At 42.0% G+C, this 26530-nt stretch overlaps 2 protein-coding genes across 3 annotated transcripts in view; one reads left to right on the top strand and one right to left on the bottom strand.

Moving 5' to 3' along the window:
* CLIC5 (chloride intracellular channel 5) overlaps positions 1–9252 on the bottom strand; it is a 154096-nt gene extending 144844 nt beyond the window's left edge. The window contains exon 1 of one of the 2 annotated variants that reach the window (XM_059701532.1): positions 8588–9252. In XM_059701532.1, the coding sequence (XP_059557515.1) occupies positions 8588–9130 (543 nt within the window). In that variant the 5' untranslated portion in view covers positions 9131–9252. The remainder of the gene's footprint in view (positions 1–8587) is intronic. The other variant, XM_059701533.1, reaches the window with a different exon arrangement.
* The window catches only part of ENPP4 (ectonucleotide pyrophosphatase/phosphodiesterase 4), a 59585-nt gene continuing 41721 nt past the window's right edge, over positions 8667–26530 (top strand). The window contains exons 1-2 of the mRNA XM_059701527.1: positions 8667–8781; positions 18828–18926. The gene's annotated coding sequence lies outside the window, so the exon portion shown is untranslated. The remainder of the gene's footprint in view (positions 8782–18827; positions 18927–26530) is intronic.

Here is a 26530-nt window from a genome sequence, read left to right as displayed (position 1 = left end):
ACACAAACCATAGAGGGAAACATTGATAAATGGACTTCATCAAAATAAAAAACTTGTGTCTTCAAAAGACACTTATGAAATGAAAAATGAAGCCACAGACCTGTAAACTATTTGAGAAACACTTGTCTGATAAACATTATCTTGTGTACATAAAGACTCTTAATATTCAATGACATAATGCTAAAATAATAATAAACAAAATATTTAAACAGATATTTCATCAAAGAACACTTAACGATGCGTAGTAAGTACATGCAAACATGCATAACATCATTAGTCATAGAAAAATGGAAATTAAAGCTGCAATGGAATACCATTGTACATTTACCAGTATGCCTAAAACTTAAAGACTGACAATACCAAGTGCTAGAAAGGAACAGCTAGAAGTCTCATACAAATTCTGAAAATAATTTGAAAGTTTTTAAAAATAAGGTTAAGCATGCCCTGACCATATAATACAGTTGGTTTTACAATTCCACTCCTAAGTATTTGCCCAAGATAAATGAAAACAGAATCAACACAAGAGTTTATATGTGAATGTTTATAGCTGCTTTATTAATAATAATCTCAAACTGGGAACGAACCCAAGTGTCCATCAATTGTCCATGCATGAACAAATGGTGTTATAATCATACAATGAAATACTACCCAGTAATAAAAAGAAACCAACTGATGATATATGTACTAACATGGATGAGTTAAAAAGCATACAGCTAAAGTGAAAAAAACCACACACAAAAGATTAAATAGAGTTTAATTCCATTTATATGATACTTTTAAACAGGTAAAACTAGAGTGATTTTTAAAAAAGCTGGAAGGTGGCAAGAGATTAACCAAAGAACTGGTATGCATAGATGCATAACCCATAGACACAGACAATAGTGCAGTGAAGGCCTGGTTGGGGGCGGCAGGGGTGAGGTGAGGGGGTAGGGTGGAGGTTTCAATGTGGGGAAATGGGGGACATCTGTAATACCTTCAACAATAAAGATAAATTTTAAAAAATCTCTGTCATCGCCAGGAGTCAAGGGGTGGCTGGAGGAAGATGCATGGAGATGGGTCAAGAGGGAACTTTATGAAGTGATGGACATATTTATTCTATGCTATGATTGTAATGGTTGGGACACAACTGTATACATTTGTTCAAAACTCATTGACATTTATATTTAAAATTGCTGAATTTTAATGTATGTAAATTATGTCCCAATAAAACTGATCCCCCTGAAAAGCAATACACATAATAGGATATACGGTATAAGACCATCTGTATTACTAGTAAATAAAGGGAAAGAAAAAGATAGTTTCAAATATATGAACATACACACATTTGCTGGACTGAGCATAAAAGGACACTTAATAAAAATTCTAGAATAAATTGCCTCGGAAAATAGAGATGGGGTGACTGAAGGAATATGCTGGGAGAGAAACTCTAGCTTTTGTACCTTTCAAATTTTGAGCCATGCAAACAATTAACACGTTAAATGTGGGGAGAAAAGACAGTTGGGCTCCCAAACCAGTTTCTTGACAGTATGATCTGAGTCTCAATCCTGTTTCTATGTGAGGGTATCTCTGTCTTTGTTACTCACAATCTCCTCCTTCCCTATTTTAAAAATCACAGAGTTGCCTAATAGTATGTTCACTATATACTTCAGAGGACATTAGAAGAATATAAAATTAAGATGTGAGGGGGGATTTCTTCATGGGAGGGAAACTATTTTACTATAGGGGAGAAAAGCTTTCATACATAGCAGGTTAGAACCTAGGGGCTCTTGGGTTTAGCTCATTCAAACTGTTTATTTTTATTCATTACAAGTGAAAAATTTAATGTTCAGAGAGCGTAGATGACATCCCCAACATTTCATGGCGAGTCAGTGCCAGCATCCAGATGGAGACCTAGCTCTTAAGCCCTATTACAGAGATAATATCAATAAAGCAGGTGACCCAACACAGGGCACGGTTCAAAGTAAACATTCAGGAAATATTAATCCCCCCTTCTCTTTTTCCCCTACCTCACCAGTTGGCTTGTATCAGGACACACCATCTACTCAACCCCACCTCAAAGGCAAATATCAGTGAAAACAGGGACACGGTGGCCTTTACTTGAACACTGACCAAACTCCCCAGAGAACACGAATAAGCTTTCCCTTCAAAAAAGAACTTCTCTTCCCATTATCTGATCCGTTTAATTGAATTCGACAATATGTGCAAGCCCCGACTATTGGCCAGGTTCTGTGCTAGGGTGGGTGTACATGCACAGGTAGGTAAGATGCAGCTGAGAACACTTCCGTTAGGGCACTTTCACTCTAGAGAGGAACAAGAGGTGATACATCCTCCCCCAGATGATGGCAATGTTAGGTGAGAAGCCCTAAGCTGGAGGGACGCATTGAGGTAGCAACAACCTGGAGGTTCAGAGACGGCTTCCCAGGGAACATAAGTCCAGAAAGAAAAGGAGGAGTTGGTCTGATGCCGAAGGGGAGGAGATGCTGCAGGCAGAGGGATCGCCATGGGCAAAGCCAGATGAGGCAGAACAGCATCTCATCTGTGGGGAGCTCAGCATTCCTGGGGCATAATAAGTGAGGGAGGAAGGGGTGGGAGATGGGACCAGAGAGGCTCTCGGGTTGTTAGGGACAGGACATAAGACCTGGCATATGATCCTCAAAGGTGTTGGCGATGGGCAAGGCTTAACACAGGGGAGTTACTAACTGATTTGCAATTCTGTCCCAAGGGATGGTCTTTACTCCAGTAGGCAGGTGAAAATTACCTGAGTTCAGTTCACTTTGACCAACATTTACAGAGCCCACTGTGTCAAGTCCAGCACACTCAGGACACTATGCTGCAGAGATAAGCAACATGTGGTCCCTTCCCTCAAGAAGCCGACATTCTGGTGGCCTAACCTTTAAAAATGGGAGTCCAGAAAGGATATATCATATCTTTCACTATTCTCACACTGTTTCCCTTCCCCAGTGTTTTCATTGGCAGCCCAACCCAGTCAGCTGATGTTCTCTTCCCTCACTTTCTGCAGGTCACTGGGCTTGGTTTACCTTCCGTGTCTATAGACAGCACAGTATTTGGTCAATTATACGGATGCAGAAACACAAAAGCAGGCCCAGGAACTGGGCACATTGAATTAGCTGTGATGACACTGTTACCACAGGCAGCTCTTTGCACCGTTTAACACCAACTGCAGGGCAAATCCTTGAGTCCTTTGACTGGAACATCCCTTCACAGCTCAACAAATCAAGCTAAGCTCTCAGAATATTGGCTTTCTGCCCAACTTCAGGATATGGTGCTAGGAACATGCCAGGCATTCTCATGAATGTCTGAGAACTAACAAGAAGAATATGCAAGCACTGCTGAATTCTCACATAACCCCTTGCATTTGGTGGGAAATATGGATCCAGGAGTGCTTACTCATGTCCAGAGGTTCCCATCAATTCAACTCAGTCCTACCTTCAGGGCTGCGATGGATTGATGAGAGCCTCCCTCCTCAAAGACATGTTCAACCAGAACCTGCACAACTGACCTTACTTGGATAACAAAAAGGGGGGTCTTTATAGATGTAATTAAGTTAAGGATCTTGTGATGCAGTCATTTGGATTGGGTTGGGTCCTAAATACATTGGCAGTGTTTATAAGGGAAGAGAAGGGAAAACGCAGAGACACAGGAGGGGAAGGCCTTATGGTGACGGAGGTAGAGAGGGCAGTGATGCAGCCCAAGCCAAGGAATGGCAGGAGCCATCAGAAGCTGGAAAGGGCAAGGAAGTCTCCCTTAGAGCTGTCAGAGGGAGTGTGACTCTGCCAATACCTTGACTTCAGACTTCTGGCTTCTAGAACTGTGAGAGAATAAATTCCTGTTGTTTTTAGCCATAAAATGTGTGGCAATTTGTTTCAGCAGCTCTATGAAACTAACAGAGGACTTGGAGCACCATTCTCCCTACTGCTGCGGGCCATTGGGCCAAGCCTTCCTCTTCCCTCAATGCCCTGAGGACCCCTGGGTGATGTAGTCCCTCCTTCCATTATTAAATCCTCGTGTAAGTGGCCATGAACCAAGTATGTGAGAATGGATAAAAGGCAGGCCCTCCTTCAACAGTTCATAGCTAGAGAGAGAGATAAGGGCATTAAAAGGTAATTATAACATTTCAGTGTTATGGGCTGAATTGTGTCTCCCCAATACTCATATGTTGAACCATAATCCCTTGTACCTCAGAATGGACAGAATTTGGAGACAGAGTCTTTAAAGAGGTGATTAAGTTAAAAGGAGATCATTAGGGTGGGCCTTAATCCAACATGACTGGTGTCCCTATAAGAAGAGGAGAATGGCACACAGACACACACAGGTGAAGGGCCATGTGGAGACACTGGAGAAGATGGCTGTCTATAAACTAAAGAGAGAGGCCTAAGGAGAAACCAACATGGACGTACACAGAAGACATGATGAATACCCAGGTAGGCAAGTGGGATACATCACAGAGATAGATAACATTGAGAGTTCACGGACCCTCCTGAGATCATGTTCCACACAAAAACAATTGTGTAGAATTTTGCATGTTCATAAGCACCTAGCACCCAAGGCTAGGGATGCTAGTATATTTTTTAAAAAGTGCCTTGGATTGAGAGGCCAAATTCCTGCCTCACCCCAATTCACAGGCAGCCTTGGGCAAGTTCCTGACCTTCTCTTTTTTCAATGTTCATGTCATAGCTTTACAATTCTGGTGCTTCTCTGATTGATAGCACTGATTCACAGAGCCCACTAGTTCAGAGGGGCACCTAGAAAATAGTTTTGAATAAAAATAAAATTTGGACTTGATGGTGTTCCCAGAACCCTACTTAAAAAGAAAACTGACAAGAATAGAAATCTTTGTTCAAACCTGCTCATTGTTCCATTTTTGTGTACTCCCTTGGTTCTGAGAAAGGACAATGGGGCACATGCAGTAGGCTCAGACTTGCTTCTGCTCACAAATGTCTCCAAGGACATGCCTCCACATGTCCTTATGACTGACATTAGAGCAGGAGTTCTTAGCGACCGTGGAACAGGAAGACCTTCCAGGGCTCCAGCTGTTTCCAAACACCTAAATGTGCAACTTCTGAGTAGTCCATCCAGGTAGGCCAGCCACACAAACTTTTTTATTGGAAACTATATTGACACAACCTCAACCCAAACTTTGTGTTGAATCCATATGTCCCCCCAATATAAATAACTAGATATACAAACACACAATATATAAATCAATATCATACTTGCTAACTTTTTCCAGAAATTTGTCTGTATGAAGTCAAAGATTTAACTATTTGGCCCTATCCAGACAATTGAATGAACAATAACTTAATGCACATTTTTTTATACACAAGCTTCTCCACCTCCCCCTGCTCCTGAGGGGTGATCAGGGCAGCAGTCGCTGCTCGCACTCGACTTCAACCCCAATAGCTCCGCACTGGCAGCAGGTGCCGTCAGCGCATGCAAGCAGCAACAGCAGGAGCGGAGCAGCAAGCAGACAGTGGATGAGAGCTGTGGTGGGAAGGGCTGGGCGGGGCTCTGGAGGATGGGCCAAGATCCGCCCCTGTGTCCACTGCAGCCCACAGCCCACAGTTCCTTTCAAGGTGCACAAATTCGTTAACTGGGCCCCTAGTATTTGATATTTACTTATTTATTTATCCATCAGTTGTCTCTGCCACTATAACATGAAGTGCATGGGAGTTAGGACTTTGTTTTCTTCATGGTTGTAAACTCAGGGCCTGGCATGATAACTATCTGCTGAATGAATAAATAAAGGATATGTTTTAATTAAGTATTTATTTGGCCAACACCCTGAAATGGCTGACCCTCAGTACCTAGAGTTACAAGCCTGTGTGACATTTTCACTGACTGGTCAGTGTAATTTAGGAATCACACACTGCTCTCCTGCTGTTTTTCCTGTCACCAGTATCAGCTGGAGATGCCAGAACAGGTGGGAACATCATACACAAATGAGTGCAGGTGTAGACACAGCCCACACAGTCTACACTAGCACAGCCCAGGAGAAGAAACCCCAGGACTGTACAGTAACAAGTTCCACTAGGGAGGTGGTTCACACACCTGAGCCCCATCATATTTGGGGGTTCTACACGCACTCTGGGTTGCTGGGAGGAAGAGGAGCCTGAGCAGGTTACACTCAGGGCGAGCCTCTGGTAGTTACTGAAAATTCTTTGCTCCCGTGCGCTGCGGTCTTGCGAAGAGGAGGAAACTCTCCACTCCCGTGCAAGCAGAACAGCCTGTTTTACCCATTTTCATATATTATGTTTATATGCAACATAATAAAGATCTGCAGAGAGGATGGGGGGCATAGAAGCAGGGATTCTAACTGCCCCTCTTCTTACAAGTTCTGCTGAATATCCTTAAAAAGGAGGCCACACACAGGAGCTGAGGTCTATGGTACATTTTGTAACATGTTAGTTAACATAATTAGTTAACATAATTCTATTTAAAAAAAAAAAAAGTAAACTGCCCAGCTGGTGTGGCTCAGTGGTTAAGTGTTGACCTATGAACCCAGGTCACAGTTCTATTCCTGGTCAGGACACATGCCCTGGCTGCAGGCTTAATCCCCAGTGGGGGATGTGCAGGAGACAGCCCATCAGTGATTATCTCTCATCATCTCTCTCTCTCTCTCTCTCTCTCTCTCCTCTTCTCTCTGAAATAAAAATAATTAATGAAACATTTTTTAAAAAGAATATAAACATAAAAAGTAATAAATCCAATATTTGCTTTATGGTACCATGGATTATAAATAATTTAGGAATCACACGTTGCTCTCCTGCTGTTTTTCCTGTTGTCGGTACCGGTTGGAGATGCCAGCACCTCTTTTTCCTTCAACTTCTGTTTGGTTCAACACCAGTGACAGGCTAATTTGTGGTGAAATCAACACTTTGCCAAACTTACAAAAAAATGTCTTGATACCAAGACAATGATGAGGATGATTGCCTGTTGTATGAGTGCTTCTGTCCTGAGAACAAATAGGCCTCGTCCTCATGTTTAAAAAAATGAGGTTTTCTTGGAAATGGATGCAACAGCGATGTGGATATGGGGCTGGAAGGCACCGGCTCCAAGATCCCCACCCCCCAGAACACCCACAGCACTCGCCTCATTCCTCTTTTCACCAAATTCAGCCACATGGGAGTCTGTCTCCAGAACCCCATTGTTTTCTTTTTTAAAAAAATTTTTTTATTAATTAAGTTATTATATATAATAACTTATATTATATATAATATATATTATTACATATATGTCCTTATCTCCAGCAAGAGCCCTCACTGTCTTTCCCTTTCCCCCACAAATGCTCAATATAATACAAGAAGGTTTATTGGGTACCTAAATATGAGTCAAACACTCTGCTAGTTACTTTTTAAAAAGACATTGTGGTAGAATAAAGGAGATACAATTTACACACAAAACCACTAGGGGAAAGTACAGAGTAGAAAATAACAATGCATTCAATTAGTAAATAAAGTGTGTTTCACCAGAGGATTTCTTGGAAACCAGAAAGGAGAGAAATGATTGTAAACTGGAGAATTGTAGGTTCGTAGAGTAATCATTTTTATTAGCAAATATAGTAGTATTGCCTGACCAGTGTGGCTCGGTGGTTGAGCATCAACCTATGAACCAGGAGGTCACGGTTCAATTCCTGGTCAGGGCACATGCCTGGGTTGCGGTTGCGGGCTTGATCCCAGTAGGGAGCATACAGGAGGCAGCCGATCAATGATTCTCTCTCATCATTGATGATTTTCTCTCTCCCTCTCCCTTCCTCTCTGAAATTAATAAAGATATATTTAAAAATTAGTATTACTAATATGTTGCCTTCATATGTAAAAAACATGTAAATATGAATATTATGGGGGGTGATTGTTGGGAAAAATGTTTTCCATCATATTTAATTAATCAATTCCTGGAGTGTTTTTTATAATATTCATAGCCATAATCTTTATCACATACCAGTCTGATACAAAGATTGCCAAAGTTCTTCGCTTAAATATCATAAGCGTTAAACATTAACACTGATAACTGGTGTCTTACTACTACAGCAATGGTTTTACTTAATCAGGTATTTTAGTTAGATTGGTACCAAAAGGGCAAGCTCAGTGACAGAGGTAACATTTATTGACCATTTATCTGAAGCACCTGTAACCTTAGAAACGTTAAGAATGAAACTCCAGCACCGGCCGGCGGGTTTGACTTTCTCTCACAAGCCTTGGTTTTGTTTCTGAAAATCATGCTGCTGAAGGAAATTTACCAGCTGGGAGAACGTACTTCAGGTCTGTCACAAGGTAGTGATTTCAGCAGCAATTTCCGCTCACTCATACGTCAACTCTTAAAAAACGCTTCGCCCATCGTATACAGCAGTCAATGATTAGACACTCGCTTTACACTCACTTCCCAGTCCTGCAACGCGGAGCCTTCCCGGTGAACCCTGGAAGGACGGGTTTAATGAGCCTTACTCTTGACTACATAGGGAGATCCCAGGACCCTGACACCACGCATCCTTTCCTGGTCACTCAGAGCAAAATGAAGCACCGACTATGCCACCTGCAAGGGCAGGGGTGCCCGTCAGAGGCAGCCTTACCTTCACGAAGAGGAAGATCTCAGGGTTTGTGGAAGCTGATTCGTCTTCTTCTAAACCATTGGCAGCAGAATAGCCAGTGAGGGAATATTCACTGCTCTTCTGGGCGGTGAAGCTTGAAGGAGAAGGCAGGTTCCCCTCCATCATGCATCTGTTCTCCTGTAGCTCTTCCGGGGTCGTCTCCTGGTCCTGAATTGGTGAGTATAATTCTTCCACTGAGATGTTCCCATCCTCCTGGGGCTCACCTGGTTGAGGATCCGGGGCCGGAGGACATATCGCAAGAAACGGGAAGTAGCCTTCTTCTGGTTGGGAAAAAGCCAAGCTGTTGTCCTCACTCGCGACAGCATAAGCTGATACAGATTCATAGTCATGGGTTTCCAGCTCAGTGGCATATACATTGTTTTCTGAGCTCAAGTCTTCATGGATGTTATGATAAAGGGGACCTTCATTTTCTGCTGGCTGGTCTGGAACTTCATACACCGTCTCTGTTTGGACGGTGTCATAAGTGGTGCTATAGTCTTCGTCATTCATGTTTTTGTAGCTCATGGATCCTTTTGCAAGCAGATCTGAGTAGAACCCAAGTGAGTGAAGAGATAGAGGATGCTGCACTCCCTTGCAGAAGAGTCAACAGGCGTTTGAACAGAAACTAGCAGCCACTATCGATGACAGGTCTCTAACAATCATTTACCGGAGACTTTACTCAGCAAAGCACAAATCCATTGGCTACAAGATAAAGCTTACACACTCAGTTAACTCTTTCATCCCTAAGGGCACTTCAACTACACTCTGGGGTTTTTCTTATTGCCAGTAATTTCAATTCCTTGGATCTACTAGAGGTTGAATTGAATTTCTTCCATGTCCACATTAAAATTCTGAATATTTCACTACTTGTCACTAATAGAAGCTCCTTCTTCCAATTGCTCTCAAATGTTGTCAACAGTCAAGACGGTCCTACAATTCAGTTCTTCACAATGGTAATATCTATTTATAGCTGAATTCAAAACAAAACAATTGAGTATGGATACCCAATAATAAATGAGTTATGTGTACTCCAGTTGGGTACTAAACTCTATTTGCATTTCTTATCTGGAAATAGCATTAGGTGATCAAGTGACAGAAGAAAAAAGGATAATGCTCTGGGCTACGGGCACATCAGTACGACCACCAAAAAGAAGGGGCTCCAAGATTTATGGCTTCGGGTTTTATTTTTCCCTCTTCAATCTGGGTGATCATCACAGTCAGCAAACATTCACTAAGATTTTATTATAAACAGGATACTGAACTGAGCACTAAATAGGTGAGTTAGAAGATACGTTCTCCGTTATTAAGGGACTACTAAGTAGTAGTAGGAAGGCCAGGAAGATAAACTAAAACCCTAATGGTCACAGAATAAACTATTCAAGCTTTACTTCTCGCAACTGGCCCAGGTCTGACATAAGCAGCAAAGAACTATGTGCAAATTTGCCTAGGAGATGTCTTATGCAGATGTCATATACAGGCTCTTCGTTTTTCAATCTGCTGCTCTGTTCTGCTAATTCCTACTTCCATCACCACATCACATGCATCTTTCCCTTTGAAGTGACAACCCACCCAGATGAACTGTAAAAGGACTTCAATGTCTGGAAATCATGTGAAAATTGAGAAGCAATGCAACTCCAGTTGACAGGTTTCAAAGCATTTGGTGAACAGTGTGACAAAACTCTATTGTACTCTTAGCTTCAATATTGTATCCAGAAATCTTGTGTAATGAAATAGAATTATGGATTTTGGGAATTCTAGAATTCTGACAAAGAATATAGAATTCTAACTCAAAAAATAGATAAGGGGAGAAATGCCAGAAGCAGACCATTGACACTAGTCCCTCATCTTCTTGAAAACTGAGGTTTGATGGGTCCAAATACCTGATAAATTACCACTGGTTCCAGAACCAGGTGTTTGTAACTGATGGAATCCCCAGCTCAATTCCTCCACATAATGTTAGCACTGGAGAAGACCCAAGAGCCCGTTCAGCCTCACATTTTATTGTATACTTGAGAAGAGCCTGAAACCTTGAAAGAGGAAGCGAGTGGTCCAAGTCCGCACAGAGCTAATGAGCTGATTTCAGCTGCAGCTTCCTAACATCCAGCTCTGCCACCCTCCTGCTGCTCGCACCCTTCCTTTAAGTCAGCATTTTCCAACTTTTTTTCATGATCACACCCTTATCTCCCCCTACCTGACCCCCCCAAAATCCTTTCTAGATATTTTCCCCATGAATTTAAAATACTGCAAATATACTAGATATCTGTTTATGTAACGTATGTAATCTGTGCTTTATACATAAAGATTTTTGTTCCCCAAGAACCAATTTCCATCCCTTTTGTGTAATATTGTTTTTTCTTTTTAATCCTCACCTGAGGATATGTTCATTGATTTTAGAGAGAGGGGGAGGGCGAGAGACTGAGAGAAACACCAATGTGAGTTGCCTCCAGTACACATGCTGACTGGGATCAAGCCAGCAACCTTTTGGTGCACAGAACAATGCTCCCACCAAAGGAGTGAATCTCGGGCCCGATGACATTGTTCTTTTTTAAAAAAATGTTTTTCTTGATTTCAGAGAGAGGAAGGGAGAAGGAGACAGAAACATCAATGAAAGAGAAACATGGATCGGCTGCCTCCTGCACACCCCCTACTAGGGATCAAGCCTGCAACCGGGCACGTGCCCTGGAATGGAACCTGCAACTTAATGGTGCATGGGACGGCACTCAACCAACTGAGCCACACCGGCCAAGCATGACATCATTCTTTTAAGAATGTGTGCTTTAATTGTGAAAACACTTGCGGTGGGTAACTATAATCAGGCACTGGATTATATGCCATTCTGTATTGTTACCAAAGAATAATTTTCTACAGCCTGTGCATATGCACACAGCCTGCTACGAAGTCCTCACTGTGGTGCTGACCCAGTGGGGCGGCAGGGCTGGTGAAACTAAGGGCCCAAGAGCACACAGACATTTCATCAAATGACTCCCCTTTTATCCCTTCTCAGGACACACCCGTCGTGATGTAGTTACTGGCTGTAACATGAAACTAGTCATCCTGTTACAATGCAAGTCAGGTCATTCCACTCCTGCTTAACTCCCTGCAATGGCTCCCCATTTCTCTCAGGAAAAGCTAAATTCCTTACAATGACCCACAAGGCCCTAGAAAATCTACACCAGCTCCTCTATGCCTGTTTTTCTCCCCCTTGCTTCCCCGGCTTCAAATGACCTGGCCTCCTTGCTATGCCTGGAACACTCCAGAATGCTTCCATATGAGGATTTTTGTATTGGCTGTTCCCCCTGCTCAGAATACATTTCCCCTGGATATCCGCATAGTCAATTCCCCAGACTCCTCTAAGTTATTTCTTATACCTCCTCTTCTCAGTGACGCCACTCTGCTGTTTTGTTTAATATGACAACCTATCTCAACTCCTACCTGTTATCCCCTCCTCATTACTGAAAACCCTGCCTGAGTTTTTGTTACTCTTTCCCTAACACCTATCAGCTTCTAATGAGATATACACATTACAGTACTTATTTATGATGTCCAGAGTTTACATTCTGCCTTCTCCCACTTCTATATAAACCCCTAATGGGCACAGATTTCTGTCTGCTTTTTCATCATGGTCTGAAGCACCTGACCCATATTAGATACTCAATACATATTTGTTCAATGACTTTTTAAAAAATATATTTTATTGATTTTTTACACAGAGAAAGGGAGAGGGATAGAGAGTTAGAAACGTTGATGAGAGAGAAACATCAATTCAGCTGCCTCCTGCACACTCCCTACTGGGGATGTGCCCACAATCAAGGTACATGCCTTTGACCGGAATCGAACCTGGGACACTTCAGTCTACAAGCTGATGCTCCATCCACTGAGACAAACTGGCCAGGCTGTTCAATGACTTTTTATAATGATTTGATATCCTTGTCCTCCACTGGACATGTAAGTTTCATGAGAACAAAGCCCATGGCCATTTGCCCATCACTGTATACCTAAAGTCCAGCAGACATGACATATAATAGGTACCTATTAAATATTTGTTTTATAAACAAGTAAAATGGAGGAGGTGTATCTAGAATTCATGTCCTCTTATTCCTGGTCTAGTGTCTTTCCATATTATATGTATAATCATAATCTCATCTCCTTACTCTATTATAAACTCCTGCAGGAAGAGAACTGATAAGTGGATCTTCCACAGAAATTTGTATAAAGCAAGTTGGCTTGTTTACTTGTGAAAGGAAGAGTTCACCAACCAATTTATCAATCAAACATATTTTGAGGGCTCTATATGTCTGTTGCTTATAACCCAGGAAAGGAAATAAAACATGGATTCGTCAGTTTGAGAAGTTTTAAGACCGCTTGTGCGCTTTTGGGATTACAAGTCTGCTGTCATGCCCATGTTTGGAAACCTCCAGTGGGCCCAAGCTTATACAGGAAGATGTCTGTTCCAAGAGCGTTCACAGTTGGGACCCAGCCTCTTTGTCCAACCAGCTTTTCCCCTCAACTCTCCCCCAAATACCTACTCTATAATCAGGAAAGGTGCTCATCCCTGAATACACTATGCCATTTCTCGCCTCTATGCTTTTGTATATACTGAATGTTGCCTCTCCTGGGCAAAATTCTACTCTTTCTACTATATGCAGGATATAAAGATGCATAAGAGGGCATCTTATGTGCACATACAACTCACGAAATTTACAAATTAGTAATTCAACAGAAAGGACCCAAGTGGGACTTAGAGCAGACCTGCCCATTGTCTGGGACAGTTTTGGGGCCAATGTCTGGTCTTCTGCTTTGCATGTATAAGGACTCAATTTGGTTAGTTTGCACAAGTTTTTTCATACACTATAGAATTGGGTCACTCTAAGTAAACTAAAAATAAAACAAAACAGCAGTTTAGCAATTGAAATGCCAGTTTATTGATTTACAACATCCCCCTCAAAAAAAAATAACTGGCAAATTAAATTGAATACTTGCTTGGGTTAATAAGTATGAACTCTTCACAGTCCAAAGCCTACATAAAAAGCCAGTTAAGATAATATCCTCACAATATGTTCATGTGATGCTTGTAGGAACTAAGGCATTATCCCTTTTTTTCAAACCCAATATCAATGATTTGTACGTCTTTTTATTTTGAGAGTCTTATTAGGAATTTACCACTTGTACTTATTATTTTAGAGAATCTTTGGCTTTATTAATAATATCTATTGTATATTTCTTTGCAAGGTCATTGATTCCTGCTCTTATCTTTATTATTTCCTTTTTCTTCTCTCTTTGATTTTACTTAGCTGTTTTTCTTCCCCAAGATAATCATTGGTGTTCAGCTTCTCTTATTTTCCAATATATGTATTTTAAGACTATTAATTTTCTCTAAGTATAGCTTCATCTGCATCCCACAAGTTTTGATATGTTTTATTTTCTCATCCAGTTCAAAATACTTCTTATTTTGCTTATTCTTCCCTTTGTTTATGAGTTATTTAGAAATCTATTGGTTAATTTTCAATAGTTGAAGATTATCTAGTTACCCTTTTGTTATTAATTTTTTTAGCTTAATTTTACTAACGTCAGAGAACATAGTTTTTATGATCTTACTCTATTGAAATTTATTTTGAGATGTGCTACTGATACAGACAACAAAATGAATCTCATAGACAATACGCTGAGTGAAAGATGCCAGACATTAAAAAGTGTAAACTAAATGATTTCATATAATGATGTCAACTTTAAAACATATCAAAGGTTACATGATTTCTAATAATTCTCTTAATGAGTACTTGAGCAAAAGATTTTAAGAATCACATCTACAGTCCACGGGCAAGGAATGTCCCATGTTAATAGTTGTCTTAGACTTCCTCCTCTGGGAGCACAATTTCTTGGGTTACTGTTATTAAGTGATAGTTAAACCCAACCCACTAGTCTCTGAAATACAACCATCAGGCTGAACAAGCCAGGCCAAAGAATTTGCATTAAGCCCAGCAACATCCTGGCCACTTGGAGATGACCATCAACAGTATCATTAAAAATGGTATCTTAAATCACTTCCTATAACACAGGCTTTTCCCAGGGTCTCCCAATCCTTACACACTTGAGGAAATAGGCCTTAAAATCCCCAGTTTGACAAAATCCTTCCTCATTATTGTCTCTGAATCTGAGTCCATCGATATATCATTCAGGAGCAAAATGCCATTTTTTCATGTTTCTATGCAAAAAGAAATCTACTCACTCCCAAAATAATTTCATAGCTTTAATGGAGATTTGGGGGTCAGAGGGAGCAGTCATATCAAGTAGCACCATTTCACTGGCCCCACCCCAAATTCCTCTCACCTCCTCTCTCCCTTCCTTTCTCCCACTTTGAGAGGAACCATCGGTTCTTCCAGTTTCTCCCACAGAGCCTTTTTCAGACACACTCCACTCACACTTAATCCATGGGAGGCGTCTTCTCACCTTCCTTCCCAAATAGGCTTTCCAAGACCTTCTTTGGAACAAACCCAGTGTCCTCCCTGGAGAGAATTTTAATGAACATGAAGTTCTCCATCTTATTGCATTTATGTTCAGATTTGGTGACCCCCTGATGGCACTTTTAGGACACTGAAGATCCAGTGGTCACGATTTCCAAACTGAAGCTGTATCTCTGAATGGCTTGATCTTTAAAGCATGGGAATGGCTTAGCTCCCAGAGAAGATGAGCCCCGCAAGAGCCCCTCAGACTGGGAGCAAGCCATGCGCCTTGTTCTGCGTGGATCTCCCTCCTCACAGTTCTTATCTGTGGTTTGCTGATGATGAGGAAGCGGGAAAGAAGATCAGTGAACCGGCTGTTTGAAAAGGCTTGGAATCTGTTCAACACTCTCAGGTGAGGGGGTGAAGAAAGTTATAGGTCTAAATTTCCTACTGAGCTCAAATACTTGACTGTCGCTAGAAGTGGTCACTTGAGTTCAATATCAGTTCATTCCAGCCAATCTGAACATCCTCATAACATAGGCTCCTAGGACAGGAAGAGGTAGTGAGGCCCTACCCTACACCAGGTCCTGGAATGATTGACTGGGCCCCGCTGCACTTGGTAAACCTGTGAATTCAAACATGACCCTCTAGCCTGGCTTCAGGAAAATCATCACAAATGTTGGGCCTCTGAAGGGGAAGAAAACAGTTACAGAGAGGGGAAAGAATAGTGAGTTATTTTAAAGGGCAAGTTTCTCTCCAGGGCCGGTACCTCCACTTGCTTTTCTGCCCTCTTCTCTTCACCTCACCCCTCCCCTCATCACTGCTTCTCTCCTCTCAGGAGCTACTTACTCTCAACAAGCTAATAACTTACCCACTCAGTAATATTTTCATTTCAAAAAATGCAAAGGCTGACCTAAAGGAATGAATGGCTAATGGTGAAAACTCATTTTTCACTTTTCAGGGAAGATCTATTTCTCACCTTCTGTCTTCTTCATAGTTCTCAGTTGGCTTCTATGTCAAATGGAAATAATAGTTTCTATTATTGAAGGATTTACTTGAATAGAGTAGGTAAGAAGCTTATTTATCGCAGTGCCTGGCTAGCTCTCAGTTGGAACTACAGTAATCCCCTCTCATCCACGGTTTTGCTTTCCACGGTTTTGCTTTCCATGGTTCAGTTACTCGAAGTCAACCATGGTCTAAAAATAGTAAATGGAAAATTCCAAAAATAAGTCATTCATAAGTTTTAAATGTGTGTCTCTCTGAAGAGCATGATGGAATCTCACACTGTCCCACTCTGTCCCACCCAGGAGGTTAATCATCCCTTTGTCACTGTATCCACCACTGTATATGCCAGTGGTTCTCAACCTTCCTTCTGCCGCGACCCTTTAATACAGTTCCTCATGTTGTGGTGACCCCCAACTATAAAATTATTTTCATTGCTATTTCATAACTGTAATTTTGTTACTGTTATGAATCGTAATGTAAATATCTGATATGCAGGATGTATTTTCATTGTTACAAATTGAACATAATTAAAGCATAGTGATTAATCACAAAAACAATATGTAATTATATATGTGTTTTCTGATGGTCTTAGGCGACCCCTGTGAAAGGGTTGTTCGACCCCCAAAGGGGTCGCGACCCACAGGGTGAGAACCTCTGGTATATGCTACTGCCCATCAATTACTCAGTAGCTGTCTTGGTTATAAGATCAACGGTGGTGACATTGCAGTGCTTGAATTAAGTAACCCTTATTTTACTTATTAATGGCCCCCCAATGCAAGAGTAGTGATGCTGGCAATTTGGATATGACAAAGAGAAGACATAAAGTATTTCATAATTTACGTGAAAGGTATGTATTTCTAGGGAAAAAACACATGGTATATATCGGGTTTGGTACTATCTACTATTTCAGGCATCCACTGGGGTCTTGAAACATTATCTTCTGTGGATAAGGGGGGACGACTGTATTACTACTACTGCTATTATTATTATTGTTGTTAAACTTTATCCCTAAGATAACAATATGAAATCTTCTGTTGCCTTATTTGAAGAACAAGCAAACATTCTGAATCCATCTAAGACTATAAAATCTGAAAATATAAAGATTATCAAAGGTCTATAAGACATAGCCCATGACTTCACAAGTTTAAAATCTGTTTAAGTATAAGATATAATGTTCCAACAAGAAAAGTTGATTGACAATGTGAAGTACTATGTTTAGTGATAAATAAATGGGGATTGATCTTTGGGCTGGAGGAGGGGCAGGGAAAGTGAGTATGTTAAGTGGTAGATGAGATCTGGACAAGTGAAGTGGAGAAGGGAGGTTAAAGTGCAAAATATGATGCAGAGTTGAGAATTCATAATTGAGAGTAAATCCAATTGAATGGAGTATGCCCATTCTGGAAGAAAAAAAATAGAGACAATGAGAATACTGGGCTAGACTGCAAGTGGCCTTGAATGCCATGATCAGAAGTCTGACTTTTATGCCCCTTGGATGATATTGAGGGTGAGCAGACACATATCACAGAAAGAAGTTCAATTCCACAACCATTTAATCCACAGCAGGATTCAATACAGAGAGAGGTGCTCAGAGAAAACCATTTCGAGTCACTGGTTTTGCTTATTGAAGCAATTGATCTATTGGCACATCACCATGTGACATCCACATTTTGATATGAGCACGGGGAGGGAACTGTTATAAGCCACCTGACCTCTGATGATTCAGCTGATCATTTCCGTCTCCATGAAGGTGGCCCCTTCCGTAGACCCCTCCTGACACTCTCCCCACTGAGCTCCATCAGACACCATTCCTACCCAGTCATTGCATAGCCTTTGTTTTCATAAACTTCATAGTTGTTCCAATTCTCTGAATTTCATTCCTCATGATTCTGCCTCTGCCATTATACCCCACCACAGTATCTATTCATGAAGGCTTACTTGCATATAATCTCAAAAATTCACTGCACTTTCTTACTTTTCAAATTGTAAATAGCCATCCAGAGCTTGACTTGTCATAACATCCGTTGGCTCACCCCAGTGCTGTCTATTTAGGATTATACAATCTGGGGCAGGTCCTAGAGTCCTGGAGGAGCCTGGGTAAGAGTCATTTATGGTGTTTTACTACTCAGAGGAGATAAATAAAGACAACAGGAAAAGGGATAACACTAAATTTGGGAGGAATGACAGATGGAATCCTTTTCACTGACATGAATGGGAAGGGACAAGATTATTTAAATAAACTTAGTAAAGAAATTGAGCACCAAAAAACGACATGTTTTTTAAAATAAAAAAACCACAGAAATGTATTTCCTCAGAGTTCTAGAGGCCAGAAGTCAAAATCAGTGTGTCAGCAGGTCACATTCACTCCAAAGGCCCCAGGGGCAACTCCATCCTGGCCTCTTCCAGCTTCTGGGGGCCCCAGCACTCCTTGGCTTGTGGCTGCATCTCTCCAATCTCTGCTTGTCTTTATGTGACCATCTCTTTTCTCCATGCATGCCTCTTATATGTTTGTCCAGTGGCATGTGCCATTGGATTTTCAAAACAGAAGGAAGTATATGCCCTCAAGCCCTTAGGCAAGGTGATCCTTGCTTCCTCCTCTGCCTGCCCCTGGTGCTCTGCCCTCGCTCTGTCTTCTTACCCAGGCTGGGACAACACACCACACCCCAGGGCCCCACACTCAGGGATGCCCTTCAACTATTCCTCCCCTTCTCCTTGTGTGCTTCCAAGTGACCAAAGCCTCCTTATCTGACCGGCTTAAAACCTCTCTGCCACTTCTCTAGAATCTCCAGTATAAAGAAAAAGACAACTGGAAGCAGATCAACTTGCAGATGCCGGAAGCCTGAGGTGTCCAGACAGCCGACCTCCAGGAGAAGGAAAAGGTGAGCTGGGCCGCCTCCTCCAGGCACACGATGGAGGCCCACTGCGTGAGAGTGGAAGGATCCTGCAGAAATACTCATGGACTAGGCTGAGTACTTGCATCTCCATCATTCTGCCTGAAGGGAATGTGCTTTCTTTCTGCCATGGGCAACTTGACTCCACCGTGCCCTCTCCATCTGTGGGGATCTCTCCATCTCTGGAGATTTTATTTTGTGATTTGAAGGGTTTCAGGGTTTTGCTGTTTGGGGATTTTTTTTCTCCAAAGACATCCGGGAAGTTTGGTTCCATATTATAAAACCAAAAGTACTCTACCTCAGTAATCTTCTGGGTAATCACTCTGTATATGCTATACTTCTCTATGCAACATGGATAACGCAAATTGTTAATGTGAACCATGGAGGACAGATAGGAAAAGACTATGGATTTTGAAAATGCAACTTCACTCCGAGAATTGTACTGGGTTGGAGATGCAAGTGCAAAAGCTGTCCTTTCACACTTCTAACCAGCATTGCCCAAGGCCAACACCCTTGAGTTAGTCCACAAGAAACACACTCTAACCCTGAAATAGGTACACAGTTGTCACTTTGAGCTTCTTGGGTTCTTGCTGTGGCATCAAAGACACATTTTTATATTAAGAAGATTTCTTTCTGATTTAGATGTAGTTCATTCAGATTATAGAAAAAGAAATTAAAAATCAACTGTAATTCTACTACCCAGAGATGATTATGTTAACATTCTCATACTCCTTTTTTATCCATATGTATATATTTTCATTGTAATCATGTTCAACTTTGTATTCTGCTTTTTAACATTTTGACATTATGCTTTCCGTGACAATAACACTCTCGCAAACATGGTGAATGTTCCTAAAACCTGCCGGACTTGCTGTAGGAAGTGTGGCAAACACCAACCCCCAAAAGTAACACAGCACAACAAGGGCAAGGTTCCTTTGAATGAGCAGGAAAAGGGCGTTATGACAGGAAGCACGGTGGCTATGGTGGGCAGACTAAGTTGCTTTTAGCAAAAAGGCTAAAACGACAAAGATCATTCTGAGGCTTGAATGCGGTGAGCCCCACTGCAGACCTAAGAGAATTCTGGCTATTAAGAGATGTAAGCGTTCTGAACTGGGAGGAGATAAGAAGAGAAGAGGCCAAGCAGTTCAGTCCTAAGCTTCCTATTTTGTTTTATTATGTGACAATAAAATCGTGAGCATGTGTTTACTTCAAAAAAAATTTTTTGACATTATATATAGGGAATATACATGAAACGCAAGCATATTTGTATAAGACCAGCAAAGTATTTTTCAGAGTAAACTCAAATATTAGCTAAGATAATCTGTTGATTTAGAAGATTCAAAGGTATTTTTTTATTGCTGAACCAAATGACTTTTTAAAAGGCAAAGGATTTTGTTTAAATAGGCGATTGGCCCCACCACCCGGATAATGAAACGGGAAACTCATTGTTCTTGGCTGTGTGCGCTTCCAGGGTTGTGACACTGTCATGGTGCAGGAGACAATCCCACAGCAGGGACAGGCACACTGAAAGTCCTGCAAGAGATCTTAAGACTACTGATGAGTTTCCTTTACATGTTTTTGTCTGCAGATAGTGCACTCAACTTACCTACACACACTTAAATTCTGTTTTGGTCTTGGCGTGAATTTGGGCACAGAGTGGGGAGATGTGGGGGGCAGAGAAGAGAAACTATGGAATTGTGGGAAGAAAATAAACAACTTGAGGTTTATGGGGGTGTTTACAAAAATTACGAAGCTGAGGGGAGAATGAACTGCACGTTGTGTTAGCCACATGCGACACGGGGCCTGGCGTCCAACGCTGACTCTGCCGCTTACTTCTGAGCCTTGGTTTCCTTATTTGTAAAAAGTGTAACTAACACCTTCCTCAAAGTGTTGGTGGAAAGTTTAAATTAAAAAAAATAAAGTGTGAAACCTCGGAGCCTGGCAGATTAGATAGGTGTGTGGAGTGTTAGTTTCTAATACTTCTCCAGCCACTGGTTTGAGAGCTCAAAATGAACAGATTATGGAAGGGAAAAAATGTATAAGTACGTTAATAAGCATGATATGTTTGCATGTTAATGGAACTTAGTTCTATTGTGCATGCATTTATTATTATGCATTAGAGGAGTTCTTTTCTTTAACATTGATACCTATTCTAAATCATGATAACTACAGTTTTCAGTAATTGCAAGCTTCAAAATACATACATAGATAGTATTTTGCATGATGTTTCCAAAAATTCAGTAAGACAGGCATTACCTGGTGAGTGTTTATAACACTAACATTAGGGCCAAAGTACCCTAGCAGCTGACACTGAACTTCCACGGCTAAAGATCGCGGGGATCGTGGAAAGAAAAAGGTTACAAGTTATGCTCTGCTAAAGTAGGTCTGTAGAGTCACAGAAAATATCAGATGTCTACAATTGAACCAGAATTATAGATAATGCAAAAGAAAAAACACAACGTGATTTTAAAAAGGCAAAACACATGTAATATGCAAGATAAATGCAGAAATCACCCTCCTGATTTGAAAACTCTGAGTTTTTGCATTAATATTCCACCAGGTGGCACTGTTATCTGTAGGCAGCATGGATCCCGTGCAGCCTCTGGCAACAGTTGCAATTCACAACATTCCGGATCTGAAGCCTTTTTCCTTTCTTAATTATTTTGCCTTGAGAGTAAGGTGTCTCAAATTCAAAACATATGTTTAAAATACTTTATTTTCATTTGTCATGTTACAGCTCAATTCTCCCCTTTTAAAGAATACAGTTCATTTAACAAGTTTTAAATTTTAAAATAAAGAGGAAAAGAAGGTCAGGAAGAACATTCAATATTCACGACGACCTTATAGGGCAATTAGTTTTTCTATTTTACACGCGAGGAAACTGCGTTTCAGAGTACGTACTATCTCCAAGGTCAGGCAGACGGCCAGCAGAGAAGCCAGACCACACCTCAAATCTGTTTGAATCCCAAGTCCCCATACTTTTCACTACTCTCTACTATAGAGTAATTTCATTTTCTAGGGGAAATTGAAATCAAGTGATGTCTTCTTAGACTTGTAGGACAAACAAAAACAAATGGGATAGCATTTTTAGAAATGCCAATTACAAAAATCTTTGTGATCCTTTGAAAGATTTTTTTCTCTTTAATGATTTTTTTTCTAGAGTCTTTCTATAAATTAACTTTAAATGTGTTTTATTCCTGACCTGGCTCAGAAAAAATGTAGTGGCATCTACCTTAATTCTGTATTGTCCACACCAAAATCAGAATGATTCCATTTTGTATATGTGTCTACACATTTGTGTGTGTGTTCACATAAAATTGTCTTTGTCCTCAATTTCCATACCAACATTTTGTGGTATTTTGGTGTCCTGCATCTCAATGTTTCTAATATTTGTAGTTTCTTTACTATAGCTTAAAGAAAATTTGCTGTCATTGCTAATAATCATGGCACATAGGTTTGCTCTTGTTAGAGTTATGTCCAAAGCTTAAAACTAAAAGCTAAGTCTCCTTGAATGAATGAACATATACATATATGTATAACCATATACATGCAATCTTATATGTGTACAGTGAGATTGGGGATCATGAGGTCACTGTAGTTACATCTTTCTTACTTATTTGGACTGTCACTCTAATCCAAATACTACATTTTCTCTCTCTCTTTCTCTCTCTCTCTCTCTCTTTCTCTCTCTCTCTCTCTCTTCTCTCTTCTCTTCTCTTCTCTTCTCTTCTCTTCTCTTCTCTTCTCTTCTTTCTCTCTCTCTCTCTCTCTCTCTCTCTCTCTCTCTCTCTCTCTCTCTCTCTCTCTCCTTTCAATGTAATTCTGGCTTTTTATCATATTAAGCACCCTACAGTGCAGCTAAGAATACATAAATCTTCCCCCCTCCCTTCCTATCTATTGCTCATGATCCAAATAAGTGATGCCTGTGAAGCCCTCTCTGATCTTTCTAGACTTTGATTTCATGACTGTTGGTAAAGGCATCATATCCTAATATATAAAAAGCCAGGGGCCATCACGACCTAAATGACCGGGCGGACAACTGAACACCAGACTAGGGTCCTGGCCGGCACAGTAGGAGTGAGTCTGGGTCCTGGCCAGCATGGCAGGAGACAGTCCTGGGTCCAGGCCAGAGTGGTGGGAGTCAGTCCTGGGTCATGGCCAGGATGGCGACGACAGGGAGCTCTGGGCCCTGGGTTTGAAGGCTAGCCACGCCCCCAATTGCTGGAGACGCAGAGTTCCACTGCACTCTGGCCAGGTCCCAGAGCTCTCTTCCGGCTCTGTGCCCTGGCAGGAGGGAGCTCTGAGCCCCAGCTGGGGCGCGGTGGCAACAGGGAGCTCTGGGCCCTGGGGAACTGGAGCCATGCTGCAATTGGACTGGCTTCTGGGTCCCTCCCCCCCACTCCTGCAGGCTCTGGGGAACCAGAGCCATGCTGCAATCTGGGAATCTTGGTCCCTACCCCAGGCCCACAGACTCCAGGGAACCGGAGCCATGCTGTGATGGGACTGGACCCTACCCAAGGGGTCCCAGATTATGAGAGCATGCAGAATGGGCTGAGAGACTCCGCCCGAGTACAGGAATTTTTGTGCACCAGGCCTCTAGTCATAATAATAAAGGCCAAGAAGCATCACAACCGAAACGACCAAATGACCAGTAACCATGATGTACATGGAGCACCCCTCAGGCCCTTCCCCATAGCCCACAGGCTCCTATTGCAGCAAGGCTGGCGGCCAGCGGGCAGGCAGGGCGGTAGGTGGGTGGTGGGGCTGCAAATGTGGCCAGGTGGCGGGCAGGTGGGTGGGACGTGCACAGGTGGGCAGGGCCATGCGATTTCGCATGCTGGGCCTCTAGTTCTATTATAATAGCCCCACCTTAGCTCCATCTGGTTGCTCTCTACCACCTTTTCTATCCTGCCCCAATTCTTGAGAGCAATAATCCTATCTTTTAAAAAAGTATTTTTATTGATTTTTAGAGAGAGGGAGGTAAAAGAGAGACAGAGAGAGAAACATCAATGTGGGAGTCAAACATTGACCAGCTGCCTCCTGCACAGCTTCTACCGGGATTCAAGGCCACAACCCAGGCATGTGCTCTAACTGGAATTGACCTGGTCACCTTAACCAACTAAGCCACACCCACAGGCCAGAGCAACCATATCTTATTTATCTTTACATCCCCTAATGCAGTACTTCTTAATTTTGAATGTGCATAAGGACCACCTGGGATGTTGTTGAAATGCAGATTTTAGTTGAATACCTCTGGCTCAGGTTCTCCCATGAGGCTGCAGTCATGCAGGGTGGAGCTGCAGGAAGGCTGGCTGGGGCTGCAGAACTTGCTGCCAGCATGGCTCACTCAGACGGCTGTCCTCTCCATAGAGCTGCTTGAGTGTCCTTGTAACAGGGCCATTGCCTTCTATCATGCCAGTGATCCCCTTGCCGTGGCTCGTCCTGGCTCCATGCTGCCTTTTCTTAGTGGTCTACTTTATTCTTTTGTGCTTGTCTGTCCAGTTTTCCCAACACCATTTATTGAAAAGACTATTGAAGAAGACTGGGCATCTGTACTTTTTAAATGCTCTCCTAGTGATTCTAATATTTATCCCATAATTAGCCCTTAAAATTTTAAAGTTAAAAAAATCTTCAAATGGGACTGCAAAAATAATCTTACTTAAAAGAATGCTGTTTAAGGATTCTTAAGGTTTGAGAGCGTCTTTTCCTTCCAGCTCTTAGACATACATATCTAAGTGTGATAGGTTGATGAGTTCACTTTAAAATAGAACAAAGTTCAGCTTTAGATTCCCAGAAATAATAAAATCTCATCGGCAGAAATTACTAGTATTTTAATCCTATTGGAGCTGATATCTAAGAGATTGCTGCTAGTTTCCCAAATTCTGATGTATGCATGTCCAGTCAGCATCCCTAGATTAGGCAGACTAAGTGTGTGTTCCACAATATTTGCTTGGAAAAAATTTTATGCTTGATATTTGAAAAGTGGTATTGAAGGGATCATTGTGGCAAAAAAATAAAAATTAGAATTGCATTGGCCTTCCTTACACTTATCCTCTCTCTGGGAGGTGGGAGGTGCTCCCAGACTGGTTGGGATGTAACCATGGTTTCCCACCCTCTTTCCTCCCACCCCTGTTCCCACCCAGGTGTCAACACCAGTCAATTAGAAAGTACCATAGGAGGGAGCTTGTGCCTGGCCCAGAGGGTTTAGCCCTGAACTAGATTGAGAACAATGTGCTAATTGTTCTTTGTTTGCTGAGCAGGGTCTGGTGCCTGCACCGAGCTGGCTCTGAGAACCCTCCAGAGCCGGTGAGCAGGTGCTGGGATCCAGCACTGGCTGCCCTGCTGCCTGCCAGGGAGGTGGTGGTGGTGTGTGTGTGTGTTGAGGGGAGGGGGGCACACAGCAGGTGCATAATAGATGGATTAGAAACTTTGCTGAACTTACAGGTTCAGAGTTTCTCTAATTAGAGCAAAAGACAGAAAATAGCTAAAGAGTCAGGGTGGTGACCATCAGATCAAAACACTCAACTCCAAGAAGAAAGCAAGGAGCTTATCCCACTGAACTCTAAATACGCAGACACTCCGCATAGAAGGAGTCCTGCCAGAACCCTTTTTTGGTCTTCAGGATGTTTGACCTGCTCTAAGCGGGGAGGGGGCGGGGCAGAAACTGAGTTTTCAGCGACACTGTGGAATAATGCTTTCCCCTGCAGGGTAGCCCCCAGGTTGTGAATAAGAGAGAGCCTCAGGGAGTCCCTCAACAGCAGGGCTTTCTGTATAGGAGAACACAGGTAAAAAACTATATAGCTACACAGAGCTATGCTTTTACTAATGGTCTCCCCGATGTATCAATACAGAAAAACTTTAAGTATGTGCAAAAGAAAACATACCTTTCAAAACTGCACACATGCACAATTGCCATGGCAGTTATCTCTGGGCGGTAAGAATTTCCTCGTTTTCCTACACTTCTAGACCACCTTACTTATTTTTACGCATGTGCATCTGTATGTGTTTATATGTCTGTCTAAAACTCGGGAAAACCATGAAGCTGGTTTTACAGTAAAACCAGCCTGAAATTCACATGCATGCTGATGGCCATGTGTTGAATTATGAACGGATGTGTGGATATATTTGCCTTTGGGCGGGCATTCCCTATGCCCTATCTCTAGGGAGGGAAGGGAAATTTTTTTCAATGCACATGTTCTCATTAACATGATTGAAAGACTGTGATCATTTGGATAGTATTTTGTCCGTGGAGCCTTTAAATGGGAGAGACTTACATCTCAAGAAAAGTGTCCAATGCTTCCCTTTGGCTATTTAAAATCCGTAAGGCCATCAAAAGCAGGGCTGAGGCCTGTCTCCTGCCACTCTGACCAAATGCCACTGGCTTTCTTTTCTCTCTCTCTCTTTTTTAAAAAAATTTATTTTATTCACTTTTTACAGAGAGGAAGGGAGAGGGATAGAGAGTTAGAAACATCGATGAGAGAGAAACATCGACCAGCTGCTTCCTGCACAACCCCCACTGGGGATGTGCCTGCAACCAAGGTATATGTCCTTGACTGGAATCGAACCTGGGACCCTTCAGTCAGCAGGCCGAC

Source organism: Myotis daubentonii, chromosome 6, assembly GCF_963259705.1.
Source record: "Myotis daubentonii chromosome 6, mMyoDau2.1, whole genome shotgun sequence".
In the NCBI taxonomy this organism is placed as follows: Eukaryota; Metazoa; Chordata; class Mammalia; order Chiroptera; family Vespertilionidae; genus Myotis; species Myotis daubentonii.
The sequence above is the reverse complement of the archived record's forward strand: the minus strand, read 5'-3'. Positions and strand labels throughout refer to the sequence as shown.